The 27260-nt window shown below is 46.2% G+C and overlaps 1 protein-coding gene across 1 annotated transcript in view; it reads right to left on the bottom strand.

Annotated features, from left to right (window-relative positions):
• LOC133352841 (protein scribble homolog) overlaps positions 1 to 27260 on the bottom strand; it is a 52775-nt gene that overhangs the window by 6593 nt on the left and 18922 nt on the right. Inside the window, 19 exon segments of the mRNA XM_061568792.1 lie at positions 816 to 912; positions 2149 to 2202; positions 3910 to 4029; positions 5243 to 5425; positions 6431 to 6547; positions 7677 to 7853; positions 8340 to 8450; positions 9548 to 9856; positions 9858 to 10127; positions 13436 to 13474; positions 13476 to 13517; positions 14976 to 15263; positions 15265 to 15411; positions 18750 to 18827; positions 19494 to 19583; positions 20871 to 20933; positions 22225 to 22701; positions 23459 to 23722; positions 25780 to 25904. Coding sequence (XP_061424776.1) covers positions 816 to 912; positions 2149 to 2202; positions 3910 to 4029; positions 5243 to 5425; positions 6431 to 6547; positions 7677 to 7853; positions 8340 to 8450; positions 9548 to 9856; positions 9858 to 10127; positions 13436 to 13474; positions 13476 to 13517; positions 14976 to 15263; positions 15265 to 15411; positions 18750 to 18827; positions 19494 to 19583; positions 20871 to 20933; positions 22225 to 22701; positions 23459 to 23722; positions 25780 to 25904 — 3051 coding nt within the window.

Here is a 27260-nt window from a genome sequence, read left to right as displayed (position 1 = left end):
AACAATAAAATAACACAAATATAAAACAATATTATTTCCCTTCTACGTGACTTTACCGAAAGAACATAGAATATGGACCGAGGACTGTTCAGATATGACTCGCCACTGATGACAGCCGTGGCAAATCAAATTCGGGTCGCCGAGTCCAGATTGCAGTGCCATCCATTGCACTTCCACTGCCTGTGTGTTACATCTCGTATTCTTATTTCTCCACTGCATTATTGCAATACTCCTGCATTATAAACGGCAGCTTTGAGAAGCAGAAATGTGCCCAGCGGCTTCTTCACCAGAGTTAAGATATGAATTTAGGGCAAAGAGAAATTTCAACCAAATTATACATTTCATGATGCAGCTTTACCCGGACACCTTGGAGGTCACAGCTCCCCCCTAAAGAATCCTTCCATCATAAAGCATTCTGACATGGGCCAAGCATTTTATAATTTAACAGAAGCCATCTGCTATTAGCGGATCCATTTCGACCACAGGTGAGAGGACTGACAACACGAATGTATTTTAAACCATTTGCTTTTGGTCACCCAAGCTTTCCAAAGTGCAGACCCAGCACAGTTCATTCGTCGTGATTGATAAACGGCAAAATAATCTCTCGAATGTGACAGCGGCGCACCACAACGAGCGTTCTCCGATAAAGCAAGCGGTTCATGCTCGACGCCCCCCAAAACCAGCAACTGGAATTACAACTTGGACATCGATTTACAGTAGCCACTCAATTCACATCCATACAGCAGAAGAAGAACGAATGTCGGTGTGGGATGGATGCATTGGCAAGGCGTGAACTTGGGCCGACGAGGCCTCACCGCGCTGTCGTGATGCCGACCCCTGCAACGCGCGCTCTTCCCCGGGACCGTCGCTCACGCGGTTGTCCACCTCCTGCCCGCGCTCCTCGGCGCTGGCCTGCAGACACGCACACATCCGATAAGGCCGGGCGAATACGCGCGTGACCGTGGTACGCACCTCCGATTAGTACGGTTGGCTACGTACGTTGCGTAAGTTCAACGTACGTAGATAGGTACCCGTTGTTAGTGTACGTCACACGTATGACTGTACTGGCGAATTAGGCATGCAATGACGCGTCCACACCGCGGTTCAACCGTCACGGTTTGGGGGCCGCGATTCGTTTCAAGAGTCGATTTTCTTTTTAACACCGTCGTGAAAGCAGCGATGCTCATGATCGCAGGGGTCACGTGGACCCGTGACAAACAACGTACATGAATGGAAAGTAATCGATGCTTACACTCACAAGTTATGTAAACGTTGAGTGTAAAAATGACTATCAATAGCGGAATCGACGCGTCATTACATGCCTGGGATGGATCTTCAGTAACCTCGTGTAAAAGTACTGACAGAGGCGGTGGAACGAGATCATTTAGGAGGGCCAGGCGTCGCTTGACAGTGCCAAACTGGAGGCAGCTCTAGCGGTGGTGTCTCGCTACGGACTGCGCCACTTTTATATTCCTCCGTGTACTCTGCACGCTGGATTTATTTGGCCACCGCATTTCCCACGTTAAATATGACAAGCCTCCACAGTTGACTACACGTTGGCCAGTTCCACAAAGTAAGCAACCGCAGTGAAAATTATCACGGCGTGTCATTTTTTCATCATCCAGTTTTAGAAGTATACATATGGCTTTTTTATGGAACAAGTCAATGGTGCAACAATGTGTGAATGTAGGAGGGGTCATACGAAACCATTACATACAACATATTAAGTGAAAAAACCCCGATTCTTTCGCATGTAAGTCAGTGCGTTCATCGTGAGCTAGAGAGTCTATATTAGCGAATGAACCGACACATTGTTATACCACTGGGGAGGCTACTTGCTTGGGATCTGAACACTCCACCGCCTCTGAGTAGGGCACACATTTATTCTGTCAGTGCTCGGACAAAGATGATATCTACAAATGGCTACCACGTTACATTTTGAACGAAGGTGGTGAAACCGCATCAACGATGAAAATGTAACGCGGACAAAAAAAACAAACAAAACGATGAATCCACAGACACGGACCTGTGAAACCTCGGGTTAAGTTAGTGACGTTTGTTAAGACGTGGAGACCCACAAGTGTTAATCGTGAGCATGCCGATGGAAAACAACACTAATAGACAGCACTAATGGCATACGAACTGTACCTGTGTAGCTTCCTTAAGGCACAATGCTCTTTCACAATCTCTTCTCAGTTTCTCCTACATTCAAACGATAGTAAGTTCGTCACACTGTTCAACGACGACCTCACTTGAATCTTCAAGTTCAAGTGGAACAGTGAGGGGTTCCACGAGAGTTGGGGCGTGAAAGCAATGATGCTCATCCCACATGTTGATTATAATCCGTGGGTGGATTTATCCAAGTTGCGTATTAACAATGCTCGTGAATTGTTTACGTTTTAATGGCACGTGCCGGTTTAATTCTCGCTCCTTCGCTCATCGACGGTCAGTTGCTCAATGCCCATGTGACCGCAAACGGTGTCGGCAAGTAAACATATTACTTGAAGAAACAAAAATAAAATAGACGACAAATCTGTTGTAAAGTAAACAACAGATTTATATCGCAAAATGTACATCTAGAATAGTATTTTTTTTGGGTTAGATCACGTAAATACAAATGTATCGTTACACCCGCCACCACCCGACACAGCCAATTAGTAAGGTTTGCAACGTAAACAGAATGTGCCAATTCGTTACTAGTACAGCACACCGGTTGTGTTGGGAGAGCAAATCCACAACATGTACAATCCAAATGTACACCTGTTTTGCATTATCTGGGTCTGTTCCACAAACACAAATAAAATAAGTTACATTTTTGGCCCTCAGTCATCGGGACAGATTTTTCCCCACAGCATTGAAAATAATAAACATTTATTCGTAAGGCGCCTTCCACTAATGTCTCAAGGCACCTTGTAAGACTAAGGATAAGGAAAGGCCAAGCGAGACAGAGAAGCTAAATAAACTGACTTAAGAAGATGTGTTTAAAGACGAGACTTAAAAGTATCTACATCATCGGAAAAACTAATTTCAAACGGTAGGAGATTCCACAACCGTTTTCAACTTTCTCAGTCTCATCAGCAGACTATGGCCTCAATTTGGCGAAAGCATGGTCTGCAATTTTTCTACATGCTACATATCGTAGCATGTGTGATCCTTTCAAATCGACATTGTTCAGTGCTTGTGCGACAAGACACATGACTGCCCACAACAATGTGGCTCCCTCTACTGCATCGACTGCATGCTCACGCTCCCTTCATGTCCGGGAGCAGCGGCACTCATTACACACAGTGCTTGCCACAAATTAACCTTACTGATCTCGGCAAAGAGCATAAACCATCATGCGAACTCCGGTGATCCTCGCAGCGGCTTTTGGCGAGCCGTCAAACCAAGGCGGTCACTGCATTGCGCTGTCAGATGCGATTCTGCAGCCATCTGGAACACTCTTCCCTTCCGATATTAGGACGCCACTGGAGCTATGCACTTTTAAATCTAGATTGAAAATTAATTTCTTTAGAACTGCCTTTCTTGTTTAGTTTATTGTCCTTCCCCCCGTACCTCCGATTATCGTGGTTGGTTACATACAGTGCAAAAGAAGTTCCACATATTTCGATTTAAAGCTTTCGTGACTGCAGGGATTCATCTTCTTGGTTCTTTTGGTAAAGTCACGTAGAAGGGAAATAATAAAATAATAAAAATAAAACATAATTAAATTATTCTCACGACGTTTTGGCCACAACGCCGAAACGTCGTGAGAATTATTTTATTATGTTTTATTTTTATTATTTTATTACTTCCCTTCTACGTGACTTTACCGAAAGAACCAAGAAGAAGTTCAACATAAATACAATGCGGCTGTCTCAGGGGAGCAATGGTGTCGTGGTGGCGCCCGCCATCCGTGCGTCGACCTACGTTGTGCAGCAGCTCCACCTCTTCCATTGTTACGTCACGGTCGATGGACGAGATGCTCTCCATGCTGTTCTTCCTGCCACCCGCCATGATGAACGGGTTGGCGATGATGCCTGGCGATATCTGGGAAAATCGTTTCATTTGTTTAACGGCACCAACTTACGAGAAGGGCCACCGAACATTTGCACTGAAAGACAAGCCGCCTTATTCATTCCACCAAGGGGCTCACTATATTGGTATACGACTGCGTACGTGATATGTAAACATGACCTCGTGCAGCGTTTCGATTGCATGTAATAGTATATAGGTAAAGTCAGATGGAAAATAAGTATTTTAATGACAGCAAACATCCAACAAAGACATATAAATTCTGAAGTGTCATAATGAGAAAAGTAACACATGCATTAAAATTGAAAAGTATCAGTCACACCAACGACAGCCAGATATGAACCGGCCCTAATGCAGCACTCACTTATCCAATCACAATTAGTTAAAAAAGAGGGCAGCCCATTGTATGAATAGCATAATGACACATCACACTTGATACCAGACAATCATGAACCACACGACACTCGCAGCATTCACCGGATCCTCCCCAATCACCTGACAATCATCACTCAACAGACACTCACCATTCAAAATAACCACTTATACTCACCGCATGTTTACCACTCACCCCTCACCAACTCACCACTCCAAACTTACAGGATTCTCACGAGGAACTCAAACACCACTTAACTGACAGCAAAAAAATCCACAAATATGAAACCACTCACCAAATTCACTAACCACCTCACCAGACACCCCTTACACAACTTACCAAACCTGACACTCACCACTTACAAGAACACTCAATCACAATTACTGCTGAAACACCACTCCTCATCTGACATCCAGCACGAACACTTATCACTCGCACACTCACACCTGCCATTCACCAGACAACCAATTACTGACAAATAGAGCTTCTGTAGCATGGACTGGCTCGTGGTACTGTAGAGGTGACAAACTGCACACAGTGCCATAGCACTTTGAACCCAGCAGGGGGCGAACCACTCACTGCGCTTCACGGGCAGTTAAGATTTTTTTTGCACAAAATCCTTAGGAAGACTTCTGAACCACAGCTGGGATAATCAATCACTTAATAAGTAAGCAATGGCGCAACCAATCATCCATTCCACTCCTCTGCTAAAAAAAAAAGTAGCTGGATCATAACGCCAGCACATGAGTACACGGGCGCCTCAGTTACAACAGAACAGGCGGACACCGTGGCCGTGCTGGGAGGGGGCGACAGTGGAGGAGGGGTCGGGGGGACGGGGACGAGGGGTTTCCTTGCCTCCGTGGCGGCGCTAGCGTCGTAGCCGTGGCACACGAGCACCGCCAGCTTGTCGCCCACGGAGCGCAGCGCCCGCACCGCCTCCGTGTGCGTGGCGCCAAGCAGGGACTGCCCGTTCACCTCCAGCAGCCGCATGCCCACGCGCAGTTGTCCCTCGCGGCCGCAAGCTCCCGAGCTGTTTATCTGCAATAGCAAATGTAGATATGTTGAACTTCTTTCGCACAGTACGTGGCCAACCATGCAGATGACATAGTACATTTCATGCCACTCTCAGCAGAGCATCAGAGGTTACTGCTAAGGAGAGGGCGCCATTCAGTCTATCAAGCTTGTTCGGGCAGGAAACTACAAGCAAGCTGGAAGACAGCCTAAAATCGGCACCAACAATTGCCCAAGCTCTGTGGGCTGCCAATAGGGGGTAGGGGGGGGGGAACTTGTAACTTGAACCTATATACTTTATTTGTATTCATTTATTTTGAGTGACTTGCTTAACCTTTCCAATACTATGCACTCCTGTCTGTTTTTGTATTGTCTATTGTTGTAACTTTCTGACCCACCCCGACTGGACGTCTGTGAAGAAGAGCTTCAAAGCTCATCGGATTCCTTCCGTCTCAATAAAAATTCCGATTCTGATTTATACGCAAAATGCCACTCAATTCATTTGTGGGTAATTTTTCAAATTTTGTCAAGTTGGACCACGACGCCGGCACACAATGGCCCACTCCTGCCAAAGACATCATTGGATCTTTAACGTCCACTGCGAAGGAAAACGGCGCGTGTTTTTTTCCCCTGGTTAATACACCCGCAGTATTAACCAGGGTGGCCCGCGGGGCCGCGACCGTGAATCTCTGCAACGAGCGGCAATACGCACTACCGCTGAGCCACGTCGTTGCCGAGCGAGCAAGCGTGCAAAGCGGGGATAGGTCACCAGCTCGCAGAGGCACCGTCGTAAACACACGCACCAGAGCTTTCACTGCCAAACAGTCGTTATTGACAGTTTGATTAAACGGGTTAAAAACACATCGCCTTGGCGATTTGCCCCGTGAACGGCGACGGAAACACTACATGTTTTTCCAGCTCACACGCCATCAATACATCCACCCCTCGTCGTCACCCGGGGTGGGAAACACGACTACGGCAGGGTGAAGGGGTGGTGGGTGGGTAGGTGGGGGGGACAGGGGTCGGGCTCACCCGAGAGATGAAGATACCCTCGTCGCCGCTATCGAACGGGTTACCCGGGTGACTCCGCGCGCCTCCGCGTATGCTCATCCCCAGCTTCTCTCCGACCCTCTTCTCAATCTCGATTTCCTGCACAGGCGACAACGACAACGAGCTCTGCTGAAAACACACCCAGCACACCGACGATGCCCACTGCACCTCACCAATGGTTTCCACCATCGGCCAGATCCTGCAGATCCTCTTGCACAGAAGACAAATATGGTTGGTACCTTTGATCCACGAGCCCAGGCTAGATATTTCACTTGCCGGTACCACCTGAGGTGGCATAACTTAAATGGTTCGAATTGCTTTATGGGGCACACTAATAGTGAATTATGTGATAACCATTTACAATGAATGGGTTAAAGCAATTCACTCTTAGTAGCGATATAAATACATCGATATGACTTAAATTTGTTGACCTAAGGTGGTTCAAGTTTCTGCTATGGCCCATGGACTGGATATAATTTTTCATGATACCATAAAATATCACATTTCACAATAAAACAATTATCATCATGCCCCGACTGCCCTTTAGTGCAACAGACTCTCCCATTCCCTTCCTGTGGCATGACGTGGGGTCGACAGTTTTATACCTTGTACTGATCAGAAATTCTTATGGCTGGCTTCTGCTGAGTGACCTGCACTTGAAGGCGTTTAAGTAAACTTTATTTGTACCGGAAGAATATAAAAACACAAAATACTAATACAAAGAGTGAAATACAAAATTTTGGCATTGTGATAATCATTACATTGTCAAAGCTAGTAGAAGAGTAGACCAAATACTCTCTAGAGGGGGAACTCTAGATATCGCTCTTGGGCAGTAGTTCTTAACCTGGGGTACACGCACGCACGCCCTAAGGGTACGAGATGCTCTTTTTGGGGGCGTGAAACATGCCAGATTTGTTTTAGAAGGTAAGTCATCGAAAACACAGATTAAGCACGGGCACATAAGTACAACTACTTTGTTTCATCAAACCGATGTATTTATTAGCACGAGACATGTTTAACGATTTCGAACCAAAGGGGTGCAAGGCTGCAGTGAAGGTGAAGAACCACTGCGCTAAGGGAAGCCCTTCTGCCAGCAGGGGGAGGTGCGAGCAAGCAACTTGGAGGGTCCACATCTTTGCCCTTCATGACAGACAAGCCTGGTGTTAACCAAGAGCGTGCCCCCCCCCCCCCCCCGCCACCTAACGTATCGCCAGGCGTCCAAAGCTACCTGCATGCCCAGGGGCGGCGGGTCGTGCTGCACGAACATGTGGATGGCTGGTTTGCCCCCGAGGAGCGCGCACACCGCCTCCTGGTGCGTGCAGTGCCGCACGTCCAGCCCGTTCACCGACAGGATGCGATCGCCGACCCTCATGTTCGTCTTGGCCGCCTGGCCGTCGGCTATTATCTAAGAAACCGCACAGAGTAGCATTGCCGATAACCGATCAGCTTCGGGATTTATAAAACGAAATTATACCAAGACTTATAATGAACGTTATTTATTGTCCGGCGAGAATCCGTTGAGAGCATTAATTCTAGATTTGAAGCTTTCGTGACTGCAAGGATTCATATTCTGAGGTTTTTTCGGTAAAGTCACGTGACTTTACCGAAAAAACCTCAGAATATGAATCCGTTGAGAGTAAAGCCTGTTTTGTTATCGAGGCCTGAGATGCAAAGTACAGCACAAGATTCTTGGGAAATTGTTGAACGCAATCATAAAAATCTGCATGAAAAAGATCAAATATTTTTATCTCGGCAAAGTTAACATTGATAACAAATTCAAGAGTAAACATTTTACAGCTATACGTTTCACACTAATAAACAAAACGCTTGCAACCTTAGTTTTAACGCATTAAAAAAAGACATCAACAGATGTATACTACCCTTTCTTTACCTTAGAGATGAATATCCCAGGCTTGTCGATGCCAAAGGGATGGCTGGAGTGGTCGCTGCCTCCGACTATACTCAAGCCCAGGGGTCCATCAGTCTTGAGCAATACGATTTCCTACAATTCAACATTACTCTCAATTGGCTACAACACAAGCACGGTGATAGAACATTAGCCGCTATACAATTGGACAAACGTTTGGGGTGTCTGGTACTCGTATTACCAGACACGGGGGCTTGCAGTAGTAATTCAATGCTTTTGATGCAAAGGCTGATGGTGGATCACACATGTTTGTGAAACCCCCCAAACCAGCTAGAGTGGGAGATGGCCAGATAACAACAGATGGCCAGTAGCTGTGTCCATAAACACATCTACAAGAAAAAAGATCTCGACAGATGTATACCTGAAGACGGAAGCTTGTGTTGCCTCCGAAACGTCGTGATTTTTATTTTACTTTTATTAATTTAGATTTTATTTTTTACCTACGTGACTTTTCCAAAAAAACACAAGAGTATACATCTACAAGAACCCTCGAGTGTTATTTCATTGAATGCATGGGGTTTCTCTCGGTACACCAGTTGTATTCCAATATGCATAACACTCCTCTTCAATGGAACGATGCAAACAGCATCTCAATGCGGGACACCACGTGAATACATCCCGAGACCCAGTGAGGCTTCTCTGGATAAATACATAACATATAAAACACCAACTTTTTGTGGGTCACACAGATGTGTGAAACTTCCAAAACACTCTGGACTGAGGTGGCTAGGATATAGCAACACAGCAAGCAGGCTCGTAAACCAATCTCTGTGGACTCTGGAGTCTTAGCGCATCGAATGTGTAAGTTTCATTAAGCCACTACAGTTTCCTCCCATGCGCAACACACTTAATGAACAAATTGGCCAATCCGAATGCAATACAAGCTTAAATATGCCTCTTTAGACTGTGAGGCTGTCCTGAATAGCATAATTGAAATGCTCCTGCACCTGCACATGCAAGTGCTAGATAGATTGTTATATTGCAGGGCAGTGGAAGATGGCAACAGCTTGGGGCGGCGCCCTTCTCCCAACAGTGAACTGATCTGGCTGGTAACGCTTACGATTGCGATGCTGTCAATTCTCAGTCTTCATGTGTCGAACCTGGCAGCATCAGCAAAACAAAATCAAACTTCTCGATAAAGCCTTCGCGCACGTGGATTTACACGACCGCACCTCAATGGGATAAGGATGCTCCTCCTGCTCGGACACGTGGTTGCTCCCCGGCTCCACGTCCGCCGGCTCCTCCTCGTCGCCGAGCTTCACCTCCTCCTCGTCCTCCTCCCCCCTCTCCCCATTCCCATCCTCCCCATCAACATCCTCACCATCCTCTTCATCCCCATCTTCCTCGTCCGGGCTAAGCGGGTACCCGGGCGGGGGGCTGCTGGGCCTGCCTGGGGGTTTGTGCCCCTGTGCCTGGTAGCCGGGAGGTGGGCTCTCCGGCCTGGTCTGCCCGTTCTCTAGCTCCCAGCTCGAGTACTGAGGCTGGCGGGCTGCACGAGCGTCCTGGCGGTTTCCCGGCCGGCAGGCCGTCCGGTAGGACCGGCGACTGCCCGTCCGTCTGGTCGTCTGGCTGGGCCTTCAGCTGGCCATCTAGCTGTCCGCCTAGCTGTCCCAGCGGCCTGCTCTCCACGAGCCCTGGCTGGATGTATTCCAGCTGTTCCCGTTGGAGCAGCATTGTGATTGAGGTCGCGGAGGAGGTAAGAAGGGCTACCGCCTGGTCATGCCTGGCTTCTGTCATGTCTACGCCATTGATCTAGAGAAGGTGCACAAACCGTGCCGGGTAAGCCAAGCCAACCAGCAACAAGAGGGAAACAACTCTTTCCGTGTATACTTAATGCAGGATAAAAAAAAAAAATCACACGCATAGGGAAAACCGAGACAGTATTTCTACATTATAAGGTCTGAGCACGAATGCTGCAGGTTCTCAAAATGTGCTCAGCAAAGAAATTTGAAGCGAGCAAAGCTTCTGATCAAATCTGTCCCGATTCAAAAATATATATATTTAGAGCGCTATCAGCAGCAACGTTGACATAACGATCGTGAAAAATGGGCTAATCTGTTGGTAAGGGATCCGCGCGCACTCAGACAGGTCCTATCCAGCTGTTCATCGCAATCGCCGGTATTAAGCCAGTGCAGGGGCCTTAATAAATGCCACCATTAGTAGATTAATCTTCTGGCCAACATTAAGGCGGCACTCACATGCACGCTGTTAATTAACTGGCTCGTCGTGCAGGAGCAGCGGCAGTATCCCAGAGGAAAAGAAAATTTCAGACGGTTAGTACATTTAAAGGAAGGGAAAGAGAGTGCCTTTAAGGAAGTAAGAAATAACGTTTTGTAAAATAAAATCCTCTTGTGTCTGGAGACGAAGCACCCTGCGGAGCCTCCACAGCTGAAGTGAACGTGACTCGGTGAGAGCGAGGAACCATGGTGGACACACATCCCTGTCAGTGGATGGCAGCAGCTGCCAAACATGCAACGATTCTGGGTCGTGATTCAATTCAAGAGCGAGTTATTTTTGCCTAACGCTGCGGGGAATGTAAGCGTCTCGAGTAGCCGTGAGCTTCTAGCTCTCCGATGCGTCTTCAGATTGTACTTCTTTGTTGTTTGGCATAACATCCGAGGTTTCAGTCCCTGAGAAGAAGCCTCCCGTGTGTGGAGTGAAATGACAGACGGCATGCCGAACATTACAAAGTACCACTGAAAAAAGAACGTTGGAGAGCTATTCTGTAAAAACCCATCTAGATGTGAAGCCCCTTTTGTCAATCTATTCGCTGGATGAAGGTATCACAGCACCGGGCAGGTCACGGGAGGTTATCTGGCCGTAATTCACCACACTGGTCAATGCCGCTTGATGAAGTCTACAACCTATCCCAAATTAAGAGCACAGACTCCCCCACAGCACGTTATTTAATGCGCACTATCACACGTGTAAGCGTCAATTTTAATGGACTAAATCGATGTACCGTTGCATGCCTGTCAGATACTCCACCTCTCAAAAATGTGCCCACCCTGTAATTTAAGAGCTGATAGAAAGGGGGGTCGCAGCCACCGCCACCACCCAGCCAACACCCCCACGCAAAGGCGGGGGGGGGGGGGGACAGCTGGGATTCCCCATTCTCAGGAAGGACGAGACTCCGGCTGTGGAGGTTATGAGCCTTACCGAGCAGGGTGCAGACAGAAGCCAACACTGGCCAGACAGTACCACCGCTTACCCCCCCGCCCCCCCTCACCCCACCACCGTGACGGCATGCTGTTACGAGCCCCACCACCAAGCACCCTTTCCACCGCCCCCCCCACCCCGCCACCAACCCACAGTCGGGCAAAGTGCTCATTAGTGGCATGCGACGAGTGAGGGAAAACAAAAAACACAAAAAGGATGGAGGAACAAAAAAACTCAAAACATCAGGCAGTTAGTATGAAAGTGAACGCGCTGGATCCACCGACGTGACGTGCCCATCAGCACCGAGGCTGATCCTGAGACCTTAACACAGAGGGCTGTAAAGATTTGCCACTGCCAGTTCAATATAATACTTTTTTTGTCTTGTTTTTTTACCATGCCATATTTTTTCTCATTTTTAGCCGTCTTGTTTGTAAACATTTGTTGTCTCCATTCGCCTACAACCACATACGTTCCGTATAATTTTCAGAAATTAATACCGTATAATTTTCAGAAATTAATACCGTGCTTAGGGCATAGTATTTGATTAAAAAAAGACATTCTATGAATGAATGCGGTCTTTACACCGAAACTAATTGGAAATCATGAATGGATGTCTGTATTGATGCAAAGTTTTTTGGACATGCTTAAGTTCACCTAATTTTGCTTGCGAACACATGACAATATTTCACGGGCTAGTTTCAGAACCTTCTAGCGTTTACGGGCTGATTTCTGGAAGCGTAGGCGAGTTCTGGTAAAGCTCCCTGCTTGCCTTTTACAAGAAGTGAAAATGCCATTGCACATCGTCAGCACACGTAGTTTGACTTTCACAAGTTAAACATTTAAACAATGCTGGTATATATGAATATATAAACACATTTTCAATTATAATTAAAAGTCTAGGGATTATTTAACAATTTTATGCAACGTGTAAGAACATATGACAAATTACTTAAAACAGGCTCACTCTTGTAACAAATACTTCTCAACAGTGTTTCACCAGGGAACTCTGCAGAAAGTGTCCATATTATTAAGGAATATCATTTATAATACGTTACCAATCGTCAAAATTCACCCGAATTCCCAATCCTCTATTAACTAATGCAAAAACTGTGAACATTATTTGTGTTAGGGTGGGGATGAGTCACAAAGCATTTACTAAATTCCCTCTTAATTGTAAATGGACAGATTCATTTTATCTACCGAGTTACATTTCTGCAAATAGAAAAAAAAAACTGCATACAATTAGTTGCATACATTTACATTTGAGTTGTGCAAGAGCATAAAAAATACCTCCCTGTTTCAACGCACGTGCAAAATGTCCAACGTGCGCCGATGATTTATGACTGTCATTACAAGAGATGTAACATCGATATTGATTCTCAAACTCGTGATACGTGCGTCGCATAGCGTCCATATAAAGAGTTTTGTTTTTATTATTATTTGCGTACGACACCATGCAATGGGCTCAAGTGTCCCCTGCAGCCACGAGAGGCAGCTATGCTCACCACAATGATAAACAGATAATTCTTTTTTGAATAAAACTGTCATCCCGAATTGAGCTCGCTACCCATGAAAACCCTCACAGGTCAGTGTAGGTAAGCCTATGGGATGTCACGCGAATCTATGGGGTCTACACATCTCTATGGGTCTCAGTGGCACAGTGTAGTTTACATGGGCCCTGGTGCAAGAAATTAATTAACCAGCCCCCTCCCCCCATCCAATTTCTCCACTCTCTGTAGCCCGGTGCATGGGCCCACTCCGGCCCGTGTGCCCGGGTGCAGTTGCAGTTAGGCCACTGGGATTGAGCTATCCTAAAGGGCCAAATTCACGCTTGGTCCCCTCAGGCCGGGTAAGGAGATCGTGGACGTTGCTTTGCAGCAGCAGAGGAGAGAAATACTTACAGCCAGAACGCGATCTGCGACAGCCATCGTGCCCTCCAGGATCTGCCGTGCCACCCTCCGCTATCCTTGAAATGAAGATTCCCTAAGAGGGAGAAACGTGCCGCGTTAGTCCAAAGGTCATATGTCAGTATCAGAACATTTATATATATACTGGTGAAATCATATTAGCTATAAAGCTCTTCTTCACAGATGTCCAGGAGGGAAGGGTCAGAACGTAACAAGTCGATTGGCCCTCTGTTCCTCTGTGGGTCATATGTTATTCTATTTAGGTCCCATGTTAGTATTTGGGTCCTATGTAAGTCCATGGGTCCTATATATGTTATCGATCTATGTATATAATAGGGAAATTTGTGAATGTGTGTCTGTTCGAAATGTTTAGCATACTTCCCGACATGCAACAAACTTGACATTTGACATATGGGTAGTTTCCAGACTGTACACAATGCATAAAGTATAAAAATCGACTTTTGTATTTTTGGGGGGGGGGGGGGGGGGCGCAATAATTAATATATTTTGCACGCAAGTGAGCGGTGACGTCACATCTGTGATGTCACCCGCATGCGGCAGCGTTACGCAGGATGCCTACTGATGTCACACATCCCCCCCCCCCAACCTCCGCGTAGGCCGTGTATTAATCCAAGACGAGGGGATCCAAGTCTCGGGCGAAGCCGGGTAGTAAAGCTCGTACTAGATACATTTACGTGTTGTATGTCAGTCTAAAGACTACGGTCAGTCTGCAGGTACGATAGAAGTGTATGCCAAATCCCATTGGCCTGTTATGCCCACCAGGCACCCTAAGCAGACAGAACGTGTTGTGCAAGGTTAACCAAAGATAAAATCTGCAACCTTTGAGTCATGCGGACACTTGTATTTGTGACTGACATTATGCAATATACAATAGATACATTGTTGATGCCATGCAAAGTTGTTATCAGTTACAGCTTTGAAGTATATTTATATATTACTGGGTGTAGAAAACAGGAACACAAAAACAACTATTCACCAAAGGTCATTGCAATCTTCCTACTAGACAAAAAAGGGAGCGCTCGGCATTCGCGAGAACAGATTAGGTCAGCCTGCAGCAACATAAATCCTATGATAATTGGTTCTTTACCCTTCTATCTGGCAACAAAACTGATAGAAGGGTAAAGAACCAATTATCATATTTTTACTGGCAAATGAGGTCCCCATAGTGTAAACATCAATCCTCTATTCAGCCAAGCACAAATACCAATACATCTGCTTGTTCTGGAGGAGAGTACTGCAGATGAACAGACATCTTGGAACAGATGCGGACCCACCCCCTTCACCCCCACCACACACGAGCTGCCGATCGACTGTGGTGGAAGCGTGCATACTGCCGTATGATCCACTGGGTCAATCGTCGCCGAGGGAGAACAAATTGAACCGGTGACTTCCGGATCGCAAGTCCAGTGTGCGGACCGTGAAAGGGAATGGGGGGGTTGTAGTTACGGACAGGATTGTGGCTACAGATCGCCCTATTCGGAGAAATCCATCCCACACCGCGGCGCAAGCGTACGGTGTGGGAGCCCTTGAAGGGCGTCGACCCCTTGCCGCCGGCGATGCTGAAGCCAAGCCCTCTCTCGTTCCTCAGCAGCCGCACGGAGAGCTGTTCTCGCATCACGGTGGGCTCCGGCTCGGGCGCGAACGTGACGGCCGAACGGCGCTCGCGCAGGGGGGGCTGCGCCGGCGTTGTCAGCTTCGGCGTTACCGCCGCCGCCGCCGCCTCAAGGGCCGTGGCCGCCAGCGGCGTCGACGGCAGCGGTGGCGGCTGCGGCGTGGGTGTCGGCGGCGGTGAAGGGGACTGCTGGAGGGGGCGGCCGTGCCACGCTGACGGCGTGCTCGGGCTCCACCATGCGCTCCCGTAGCACCAGCAGCTCCATGACGCTGCCGCTGTTTTTCAGAGCGCTCACCGCCTCCTGGTGTTCGGCATCCACCAGCACCACGCCATTCACCTGCATCGTGAGGAGGAGGAGGGCGTCACTTGCAATGCGTTGAGATCCCCTCAAATAGACGGCCCTGGCCGAAAGGTGATCGTGACAAACTTAAGACAAAAATGATGGCTACTTGTGTTTAGGTTGTTGTCCTTCCCCCACACCTCCAATTAACATGGTTGGCTACGTAGGGTGTGAAAGAAGTTCAACATACATGCATACATGTGACTGGGGTTCAGCGTGTTACTGTATTCTTCGGATTACAACTTTTCACTTTTGGATTGTCTGGGGGTTGTCAGACAATCCAAAAGGTGTGGTGACCATATTTATATAACTTGACACCGGGCCCAATTTGCCGTGCGTCTTACTCTTTAAAAGCATCTTACAATCCAGAGAATTTGGTACAAATTGAGCTGGCAAAATTAGTCGATTAATATAATGAAAGTTTAACCTATCGCTTGGATACCAACATCTTGTATCCCGAAGGCAGGAAAACCCCCTAGAATCCAGACCCAGTGTGATGCGGCTTACGATACCGACGCGGCTAACGATGCCGAAGGCGTCACAGAGCACTGCCCTGTATCTGCTGTTCAATCGTGCTGCACACGTGGTGGCAACAGAGCTAAGACTGTAACGTTTCTATTTTCGTGTTATCAAATTGAGTAATCGAAGTGGTAGTCAGCAGAGTAATAGACCACTCTAATAATCTCACAGATCAGCTCTAGTTAGAAGCAAACAATCCTGAATGGAAGCTAAGAGGGGTTGAGTTTTGCTCAGCACTGAGATGGGAAATATACCATCTATTGTATGCTTGGGTTGCGATGGTCCAAGAGATGGTCGGAGAGCAAACGATTCAAGAATCGACCTCTATGGCGCTTCAAACGTCATCCCCTTGCATTCATATATATTTTTTCTGGGTACGCCACTTTCCTCCATTGCACCTAGCCAAACACTCATTCATGAAACTGGCCAAACATCCCAATTCAGACTCCACCTGAAGAGAGTGTTTAAGACTCGATGGGAAATTTTCTGGAAAAAAGGGGCACGATTATTGTGATTTGGCACAACTTGTTTACGTGCTGCGCTGAATAGACTCCTGCTTATAACACCGAAAAAACCAGCGGCATCGAAAAAACACCCGGATAATAATGAGAAACAGTGAATGTTTTTGTACATCAGGCTGATGACGTCAATGTAATGCCGTTCTAATGATGTTACTATGGTGCTATGATGGAGAGCTTAGCGGTAGCTTTTCATCATTTTTTTCTCATTAATGAAGCTTGAAACTCAGGTCAAACAGCCCGGGTTACACAGCCATGTAACGATAACATAAACAAATTATTTGGCGATGCTGCACGCTGGCAGTGGGGCACAGGCACCAAAAACCAACACTAAACACAATTTGTCAATAAACAATGCCTTCAAAAGGATAACAGGTGACGTTACGGGCAATGTCCTATGGTGTAAAGTTCCGTCTCCAACTCTTATCCACTCTCTCTGGCCTGTAAGTATGTGCTATGAAGGGCCATCGTTCAAAATGTCGGCCTATATTTTTTATTTTAAAGCCAAATTTTTAATGATGAATATGTTGAGCTTTTGTTGGTTGTTAACTGTGCTTGTGCACCACTGCCAATGCAGCTGCTTCCACCAAGTAATTTGTCATTTGTTTAACCACTTTTACACACACACACACACCACACACAGGTGAAACGTGCCCCACTATTACGGGGCTGAGAAGCCAGGTAGGAGGTAATCTCCAGCAGAGAAAAGTCTCAGGTAAAGACATTTTTTTCCCCCTTTGGAATTGTTCAAAAAAAACAAAATCGTTACTATTAACTGCAATAAGAGCAGTTCGCGGTTTTTATCGTATCTTCTTTTCAGTGTTATTTTATTAATCTGGGTGATATAACAGACCCTTTACCCTCTTTGGAAATGTATTATCATTGTTTATAAATCCAGGAGTATTAAAGACCATTGGACAATGATGAAGAAACGGTTTTGGAGTACACGCAACCTTATTCGACGAAGAAATAAGCCTACATTGGCTTGGACAAGTTTCCAGAATGAGCCCTGAGTTGGTGGTGGGACAGCAAAGTAGAAGGAAATAGAAGCAGGGGAAGCCATAAAAACCAGGTGGATAAATGCAGCGGATACTTTTTCAATACGAAACATGATTGAGGCTGAAAAGCAGTAACGTTGGCTGACGAAAAAGACCCGTGGCGGGCATTTATTCTGAAGCGACAGATGATGATGATGACCAGGAATTCTGAGTGTCTCAGCCGAAAAGGCTGGGGTACAGCTCGATAGGTAAGTGGAGCAGAGTGCTCCCCAGTTTGGGTTCATGAGTTCAAATACCAAACCAAGTGTCAACTCGACTCGTGATGATCAATATCGCTCCAGGACCTGGGAAATGAACACCACATGGTGCAGTTTCACCATGGTGGTCGTTCTAACTACACTGTACCAGTGGCTTGCAGGACCACCAATAAATTAAAACCTGCCAACAAGGCTATCCTGCTCGCTGTATATTACTGCCTCCTGGTCAAATCTGCGTATTCAATCACCTACAAAGCAAAGCTATTTTACTCTACGAACGTTGGTGGCGCCTTTGGAGCTGTATTGCTATGAAGACAACGGTGGCCAACAACTGCAGCCATGTCCACAGTTGTCACCCATTCGGCACATTGGGTGGATGATGAATGGTGTGCAATTCACATTTTTTTCTTTGCCTTGTTGATACACGCACTGTTGCACACTTCCTGGCATTTGCTCAAGATCTATTGCTTTGCAACTCGCAGATGCCAGTGGTTGCCTATCTGTAAGTTTTCTCTGTTAAATGTTTTTGCCCACTCTCCAGGTTAGAGGATACCATCTCAAAATATAAACTTGCGTTTTGAAAAGGGGATTTTTTTAAAATATATTTTTGGTGTATTGCTCATCCTTTTTTCTCTCGAGTTAAAAGAGCAGACAAATATCTTTCAATCAATCAAAATTATGATGACGTTGATAGCAGGATGCATTTGACATACATAACCAATCATCGTTGAAAGTGGAAACCACTGTAGCGGCAACAGCTGTTACGGAAGCAACACAAGTGGGCACAAATCCAAGTGCGGTTTTTCGAGTTAGGCCTTGTGTTGAGCATTCATTCTCTCATGCTTTCGACACGCTCTACTCTTGGCATCCTCCGAGGTCCTGAGGATGTTGAACTCCCGAACAAGCCCGCGGCAGCGCGTGCCGAAAGCTTGAGCAAAGTATTGCTCACTGACGCGGCCTCACCTGGATCATCACACTTTGGATTACGAGTGGCTGAAAGACAAACGTGTTAAATTAAAACGGCTGGCAGCACGTGAAATCACCTGCAGCAGCTTGTCACCGACACGCACACCGGCGATCCCTGCCGGCCCCTCGTCCGACACCCGTGAAATAAATATTCCCTGCGTTCGGCACGCACACGGCACGCCAGGCACACAGATCCACATCTCCATAACCGGTCCACGGTGGGCGGCGCGGACAAATGCGATGCGTCTCATGCGCACAGTGGGCCCGGGTGGTGACAGAGGCATGTGTGTGCGTGTTTATGTACGGGCAGTGGTGACGTAGTGATAATAGCACGCTGCGCTACGAAACCCGGCAACCTGAGTTCGATTCCCAGCCATGGCCGGCATCAGTGGCGTGTGGTATAAAAATTTGTCCCGGGACTCCCCCAGTTAGACCGAACTATAAATGAGCACCTGGCATGATGTGCAAACATCAGCATTGGAGAGAAAAGGTGACGGACCCTGGAAATGACCGCACCATGTCATCGTGTGCCAGCTTAACAAGGTGCTCGCAACAGCACTACGTTAAACAGTCAATGTAGGCTATATGGGGCGGGGGGGGTCTTTTTGTTTTAATACTATGTGTGAGTGTGTGAGCAGTGGTGCAGAAGTTGGCGTACCGCACTACGAATCCAACAATACGGATTCCATTCTAGGCCCATGGCTATCATCGGTGGAAGATGGGACCTGAACCAATCTATGTAAGCAATCCGGGGGTTCTTTGCCTTTATCTTGTTTATGCGAGTGAGGATGTGTATGTTGTGTTACCAGGTCGAGTGGTACCTCATCTTCCCCTTTGTAAGGGGTTGATCCCTTCCCGCCAGCAATGCTGATGCCCAGGCCACCTGTTTTTCTGTACACTACGATTTTAATCTAAAAGACAACATTAAGAAGAAGCACGCTGCTCATTACTTCACATCAATGCAACACAGTGGTCATCATTCCATAAAAATGTTCATTAGGTTTAAACCTCATCTATGTTTGAATGATTTTTTTTATGGTATGTTGAATTTGTTAGTTACTGTATTAGTAAACTATTAAAAACAAATTGAATTAAAACCAGGATCGAACCATGGTCTATATACAGGAGACAATGTGTTAAGTGTTACCGCGAGCAGAGAAATAATGCGCAAGAAAACAGACAGGACAGCGTGGAGGGTGAAAGAACACACGTTCACGATTAAGAACATTTGCAAAGGGAACGGGATCCATGATCGTTCTGTTGTTCCATAAACAGCACACATACACAATACATACAACAGAAGAAACACAATGGGGTTAAACCGCTCGGGCAACACAAAGGCATAGGGCAAGCTTGGCGAGTTAACGTGAAGCTAAATGATGATATAGCACAATAAGATATTGCGCTCCATTGTTAAATGAGTTTAGTACAGTGGTTCCCAACCTGTAGCGCTAGTTTCTCCGAGGAGGTACAAGCGACATCCCCAGAGGGTTTACACAAGTTAATTCACGTGTTGCTAATCACGTGGGGTATGGTCACGTGGGGCTGCTAAGCAGTGCTGCTCTGCGTGTGTACACTAGCAATAATAAAGTTATTTGACTCATCTGTTGTATGAAATTCAGAAAAGCAAGTGTGCTTGGAAACCTTGCCAGAGGTTTCCGCTAGAGTTCTTCTCCCCTTATGTTCACCAAGTGTAGTTTTAAGTCGATTTTACAAATTCACAAAAGTCCAAGAGACGTTGTTTCCAGCCATTCCACATCTCCCCTCTGCTTTATCACGATGGTAAGTGACTGTATAAACTGTCCAAGAGTAAAAACAAAATTATTTTTATAGTTAAAGTTTTTTTTTCAAACAATTTTTGTTGAATCTAAGTAAAGTTTAAATATTAAAGTGTCAATATTTTGTGATTTGTTATCAAGTATTAACGACACGTCTTAGGTGTTTAATTACGTGCAAATGTTATTCAAACATGCTTTACACAGCGTTATTATTAAAATCACTTGCAAGGACTGTGCCGGTAGGGGTACGCTTGACAGTTGCCGGGTACGACAAGGGGTACACAAGAAGCAGGCAAAAGGTTGGGGAACCACTGGCTTAGTACGAAGCAAGCAACGACACCGAGCAGAGCAGGGAAAGGGGTACAGTAGGGTTGAGCGAACAGCACGGAGAGAGCGGTAAGGAAAGCGAGCGGTACAGACCTCATCCTCCTCAAGGCGGGCAGGCTCGATGAGCAGGTTATTGGCTAGATCAAATGAAACCCCCTGTTACCATAGAGAGGAGCCCAAGGCATGCCCGTCAGTCAAGCCACCCGCAGAGATTAGCAGATCACAGCTCAAGTCAAAAGCTCATCAAAACGTGGGATTAATAATTATACTTCAAGTAATAAATAAGTACACACACACACACACGTACGCACGCAAAATACACGTGCACTCGTTCACTCCGCTTTAACAGAAGACACCAGGAATATAGATACAGGCGAGTGCAATTATGGCTCGGTTAGGCTTCATAACTGCCTTACAAACTTGAATATATTTAAGTCCATTTAGCCTTCACGAGTTGGCATTTCAATGGAAAGCTGGTACAACAGGGACTCATGGCTGGCAAGCAGCCTCAGCGCAATGTTAAGTCCATGCTTGTAGGACAAAACATATGCTCAGCACTTTCCATCAGATAAAAACAAATTTGGACTCCGCTCCAAGTCAACGCCAGAAAGTGGGAGAATTGCCAGTTGTCGCTTCTTACGTGCGGGAACGGTGGCACATGTATTCTTGGAAATGACAGCACCAGTCAAAATCTATATCACCACCTTCATAATTAACACTGCCTTGTTATGCTGGCGATGAAAGTGGTGGGTATTTATTATTTTTGCTCGAACTACCACCAATGCAGTCCCCTTCATATTTTTTTCATCGGAATTATATCAGCATCAATTGATGATCGCAAGGAAATAAAGATAGACATAACCTCCAATACGTAGTCGGTTGTAAAAGGTAATTGAAGCTTTTTAAAATATCTTGCCGCATCAGTTTATTTACATAGGTCACGTGCTGTGACATTTTCCAAGTTCACTAACTCTTGGACACTAATAATAATGTAATAATTCCAAATTGAAAAGCACCGCACAGTCGTCGCTCGCTCTCGAAGTGGGAGAACAATCCAGAGGCGTGAGGAACCACAGGAAAGCGGTAAAGGCCGCAGACAGGTTTTGAGCCAGTGCCAAATTCACCCCATAGCTCTGGCATCCTCTATATATTCAGGTATTATTGGCCAATTGAAGAGTTGATACTTGTGGGAGGAAACAGGAAGACCCATAGAAAACTCATGTGTGCGAGCGGGCAACACGATCTCATGCAGATGGAACAGGTGGAGATTAGTCCATACTTAGTGGACTGCCATCTCCTGGCTAGCCAGGGTATGGAAATTTCGACGCCCATGGGAAAGGAATTTAAGGACATTGGTGTAATCCACCAACCCTCGCCTCCAGTGCTGGAATACAGGCTTCCGCCACCACCCTCCAACCCTACAATGTGATATTCATATTCAACATACCTTTACAGCCTGCAGTGTGGATACGTTGTTGTTGAGGGCCTCTTCAGCCAAGGGCATCTCCTCCGCAACCTCTCGCCCATCTATTGCTCCTTCCATATCGCCTCCTCTCTCGTTCCCTGCCTCTTGCTCCTCCTCCCTCTCACTGCTCCGCTCAAAAGCTCCTCCCGCACCGTCTCCACCCTCGGCTTCCTCCTCCTCCTTCTCCTCTTCCTCCTCCTCCCTCTCCTCTTCATCATCATCGTCATCTCCATCTTCTTCTCCCCCATCCTCCTCCTCATCATCGTCATCATCGTCAACCTCTTGGTAACTGCCGCTGAGAAGTGCTTTCACTACCTCTGGCTTGGGAAGCTTGGCCACTTTGAATCCCTTTTTGTAGTGCGGGGTGTCCTTGCGGATCAGCCGCTTTGTCTCCCAAGCATCGTCGGGCTCCTCTTCTTCCGTGTCGATGGTGTCTTCGGCAAAGCGGACGGAAGGTTCCTGCGTTCATCAGTATTTATTATTAATTCTGCACCGCTCATGCCATGCATTAGCCACACCAAGTCAGAGGAGTGGCACACACACTGCAATGCTGTCTGATCAAAAGAGGCTATTGCGGCACATTTTACGGAGCCAGGTGTGTGGTGGGACCATCCCGTAGTCTAGTGCTTGAAGAGGCATGGGTTGGTTGATTGTATAGATAGGAAAGACTCCCGAATGTTCTTGGGTTTGAGATGGTCAAGACGTTTAAGTTGTTCACAGACCCTGAATTACGATTAAACATTGGGTGGGTTTTGTGAACCTGTCTGTACAGATCTTTGGGTGTTATCTCCTTGCATGTGTGGAGTTTCTCCGGTACTACGGTTTCCTCCCACACGTAAAACACCCTTTGAGATGGGACTGGCCAAACAACCTGTAATAATGCCATCCTAAAAAAAATGTTGGGACTTGGTTGAAATCGCATTTCTGATTTATCAAATCAAATCATTGGTACATTTGGTATCTGTGCCATTCTCATGGTGCAAGGCTATCACAAAGGTGCTATATTTCACAGGTGGGTATAGCCAGGAGATTCACAGTCGGGAGCAAATTGTGCCTATCTTTACCCAAATATGTAATCTGTGAAATTTGCAGTCTGAAAATGTGACAAATGAAACACATCTGTAAACATCTCTCGCACATGCTCAATTGTCAGCGACGATAAAACAACGCCTTCATCACGTAGCACAAGCGAGCGCACGTGCAACGTACTGCTCACCTCTTCGTACTGCTCCATCTGAAACGCTGCTCCAGGCTCAGGTCTTGAAGGTTCGACGTGGTCGCCCTGACCAGTGGCCCCGTCTGCCGGAGAGGCTGGCCTCTCCTGGGCCTCCCTTGTGGAATTGTGGCTCTGAATGGACACGTCGCTGCACCGCTTGTTCGATGCGTCACGGGGCTCCTCGGAACGTTGCTTGTCATCGTCCCGCTTCTTCTTCATGGCCTTGAGCTCGCTTGGGTATGGTGTGGCCCTCCTCTGGATTTTCTGTTGCGTGTAGTGTTAATTTCAGTCAGAATTTAGACATAGACCATGAATTACAGCTACGTCAAAGCAAGTAGAGGAAAATTGTAATATTTTGGACGTGTGATCAGGATTAATGGTGACCAGCTGCAAAGGATGGTCATGGAGGGAGCAATTGAAGGTGCGATGGGAAGAGGAAGATCACAATCTGAGTGGAAGCCACACATAAAACATTGGATGGGATGGGGGCTGTGTCAGTTGAAAAGGTGCAGCGACAGACAAGAGAGAAGTGATAAGACAGGATTTAATTTAGTCATTTGATTAGTCTCGACTAAAGCCGTTAAACATTTAGTCAAACACTATTAGTCACTAGAATGTTAGTGCGGTGGGGATAGCACGCACTTTTTCACCTACTCAATAGCATCATGTCAGCTAATCAGCAAATCTTTTCCGATACATATACTGTACATATCGCCAAATTACCATGTCCAGTGGCACTCCAGTCTCTAATACCATTACGGAATTACCTTCGGCCACATCTCCATTCACTCTTAAATTTTGTCTCATCACCGCCAGTCATGCTCTGGTCTTTGGCGAGTCGTCAAATCATAGCTCTGCTTGGGGATTTGGTCCACTCGTAAGTCGTCGTCGACTAACATTTTCATCGGTAATTTCGTTCAAAAATTAACACTGCTGGCCGTGAGAAACCTCGCAAACAAAAAGCACCAAACGGCGGACGAATGGAGGTTTGTGGGGGCAAAGGGCATCCCCCACCCATGCACTTCCTTAAAACTCGGTCGTTAAAAAAAGAGACCGAAAAACTTTATGGGAGTCATAAAATGATACCAAAGTGAATACATCCATTGATACATGGTAAACCGTTGAAAGAAAAAAGGTAAAGAAAAATTTACGGAATCAAAATGCTGGAATATCAGCAACGCTGTTATCATGCAGACGATACTGGCTTGCGAGTCGTGGCAAGCTCCAACGCGGTCCATGTTATACTCATTAATCAAACTGTAATCAACAATCATCCATCCTGGTTTTTTTTACTTTACCAATGCAAGCTGGTGCCTTCAGGGCTCTTTCCCAGCCATTGAATTTAAATTGTCAACGTTGATGTACACAGAATACGTGGTTATTGCTAACAATGAATAATAGGAATGGGGTATAATTTTTTAAGTAATTTTCTATAACGTGACACAATATGGCTTAATCAATGAATAAACAAATAGTTTGATAAAGATATGGAACTTAATGTTCACCATCCTCAGTGTGGATGAAAAAACTTAAATAATCAGAGTACATCCAACAGTATTTTATTAGCAATTCCCCCTTATCAATACAGATGGATACATTTCTATCTGCATTACAGTCCCGAATGGTTGGCATATGTCCAATTAAAATGCAGATCTGTGAAACCTCCAAACCCAGTGGGTTGTGTAGGGTGGTCGGCAAGATGGCAGAACAGCGAGTTCATGAACCCATCTGCGAGGACCTTTGATTATTCCCCCCTTATCTGCATGGATTCTCTCCAAGTACGACCGTTTCCTCCCAAGTGAAAAAGACTTACTGAAATAAAAATGGCAAAACAAACCCGAATACAGGTAGACTTCTAAAAAAAAAAGTCAAGAGAAACCCCCATGAATCTATTTTGAGCAAACTACACTTCTGTTATTCATAATCAACGTTTTTGGGTTTAGATCGCGTTATTTATAAATGTGTCGTAACCCTCCACCACCCGACACGGCCAATCAGTAAAAAAGTGTCACGTTGACAAAAGACAAATAGTTCACTGCTTTAGCCCACCGGTGTGTTGAAGCCACACCATTTACAATTTGAGTACGACGTTTCGCTGGTAATTGCATCCAGCATGGCGAATTGCCCGATGATGCGATCTAAACCCAAAAACGTTGATTATGAATAACATTGGTCGCGAAAGCCTACGTGTTAAACTACACTTCTGTTGTTATGCACGATTCCATGGCGACATCCAGTTCCTCTTACGCAGTTAAGACCCCTCTGAAAGTATGGCTTTTGCGGCGGGGAAGTGGGGAGGAAGTGAACGGGCGAGCGCGCACCTTTCGCTCGTGGTCGTTGGACTCTCCATCCTCCGGAACGTCGGCGTGGAACTGGATGACGCTCACCCGGTTGCTCTCATCCCCCGGTGGGGGGCTGTTGTCGCTCTCCTCCGCCAGCACCTGGTCTAAACGTTCCAACGGCGAGAGGACGACACGGGTTGCACTCAGGGCTTTCCGCGTACGTGTCCTTAAGTTACCCTCTTTAACAAATCGCAAGAGAGGTTTAAAACCGTGAATGCATTAGCCCTGTCCGTCCGCCTGTCTGTCTGTAACACGAAGTTATGATAATCCTGGTAAAGTATAAATTAGATAACATTTTCAAATTAATCTTCTTGGTTCTTTCGGTAAAGTCATGTAGAATGGAAATAAAAAAATAATAAAAATAAAACATCATAAATAATTCTCACGACGTTTCGGCCACAACGCAAGCAGCCGTCCTCAGGTGAAGAACAAGTCTGTCGAGAAGACAGACCTGTTCGAGAAGACAGAGAAGACAGACCTGTTCTTCACCTGAGGAACGGCTGCTTGCGTTGTGGCCGAAACGTCGTGAGAATTATTCTATTATGTTATATTTTTATTATTTTATTATTTCCATTCTACGTGACTTTACCGAAAGAACCAAGAAGATGAATCCCTGCAGTCACGAAAGCTTTAAATCTAAATTTTCAAATTAAGTTGTGTTTCTCTTAAGAAGTTACCCAAGAAAAATGAAGGGCAAATTTCTTTGCCGAAAATAAGTGCAAAGTGGATAAGCCTCTTCGGCCACGATGTGCCACACCAAGCATGCGCCTCTCGCCTCCCACCATGGTGTCATGTAGCGTGTGACATAGAATCGTTGTGCGGCTTGGAACGTAACGTTAGTGTTACTAATTAAAAACTTCCGAGGACAAACACACGTCGGAAAGTGGTGCAGAATTACACACATGCATCATTTTTCTCGATTTCACAGACTAAACGACACAAGTTACACACTTGTTACGTTGTCTTGGTTGTATAACAACAGCCCTCGGCAATGGGACTCAAAACCTTCACACTTATCAGGATACACACACACACACCCCTCAAACATAAACAAGCCAGAATAATTATTCAGCAGCAGTCTTTCAACTGGTTTTCTGGTTTTAAATCGGGGAATAAAAGGCTCAATGCTGCACTGCAAGGGTATCAATGGAAAACTCTTGTCATGCTTCCTTCAAGTGTGTAAGTCAACACATGGTTTGACCCGTGACGGGCACGGTGGTCTCACTCAAGGAAATCAGCTCGCTTCCCTTCCCAGTGCCACTGCCGTGTGCATAGGTGTTTCAATAAATCAAGCGACTTGCAACGATTCTGTAACGTACTTCAGTGATCTTCTTGGTTCTTTCGGTAAAGTCACGTAGAAGGGAAATAATAAAATAATAATAAAACATAATAAAATACAATTCTCACGACGTTTCGGCCACAACGCAAGCAGCCGTCCTCGAGTGAAGAACAGGTCTGTC

The sequence above is a fragment of the Lethenteron reissneri genome, chromosome 42 (assembly GCF_015708825.2).
Source record: "Lethenteron reissneri isolate LAM-NWPU_2019-01 chromosome 42, ASM1570882v1, whole genome shotgun sequence".
NCBI classification, from domain to species: domain Eukaryota; kingdom Metazoa; phylum Chordata; class Hyperoartia; order Petromyzontiformes; family Petromyzontidae; genus Lethenteron; species Lethenteron reissneri.
The sequence above is the reverse complement of the archived record's forward strand: the minus strand, read 5'-3'. Positions and strand labels throughout refer to the sequence as shown.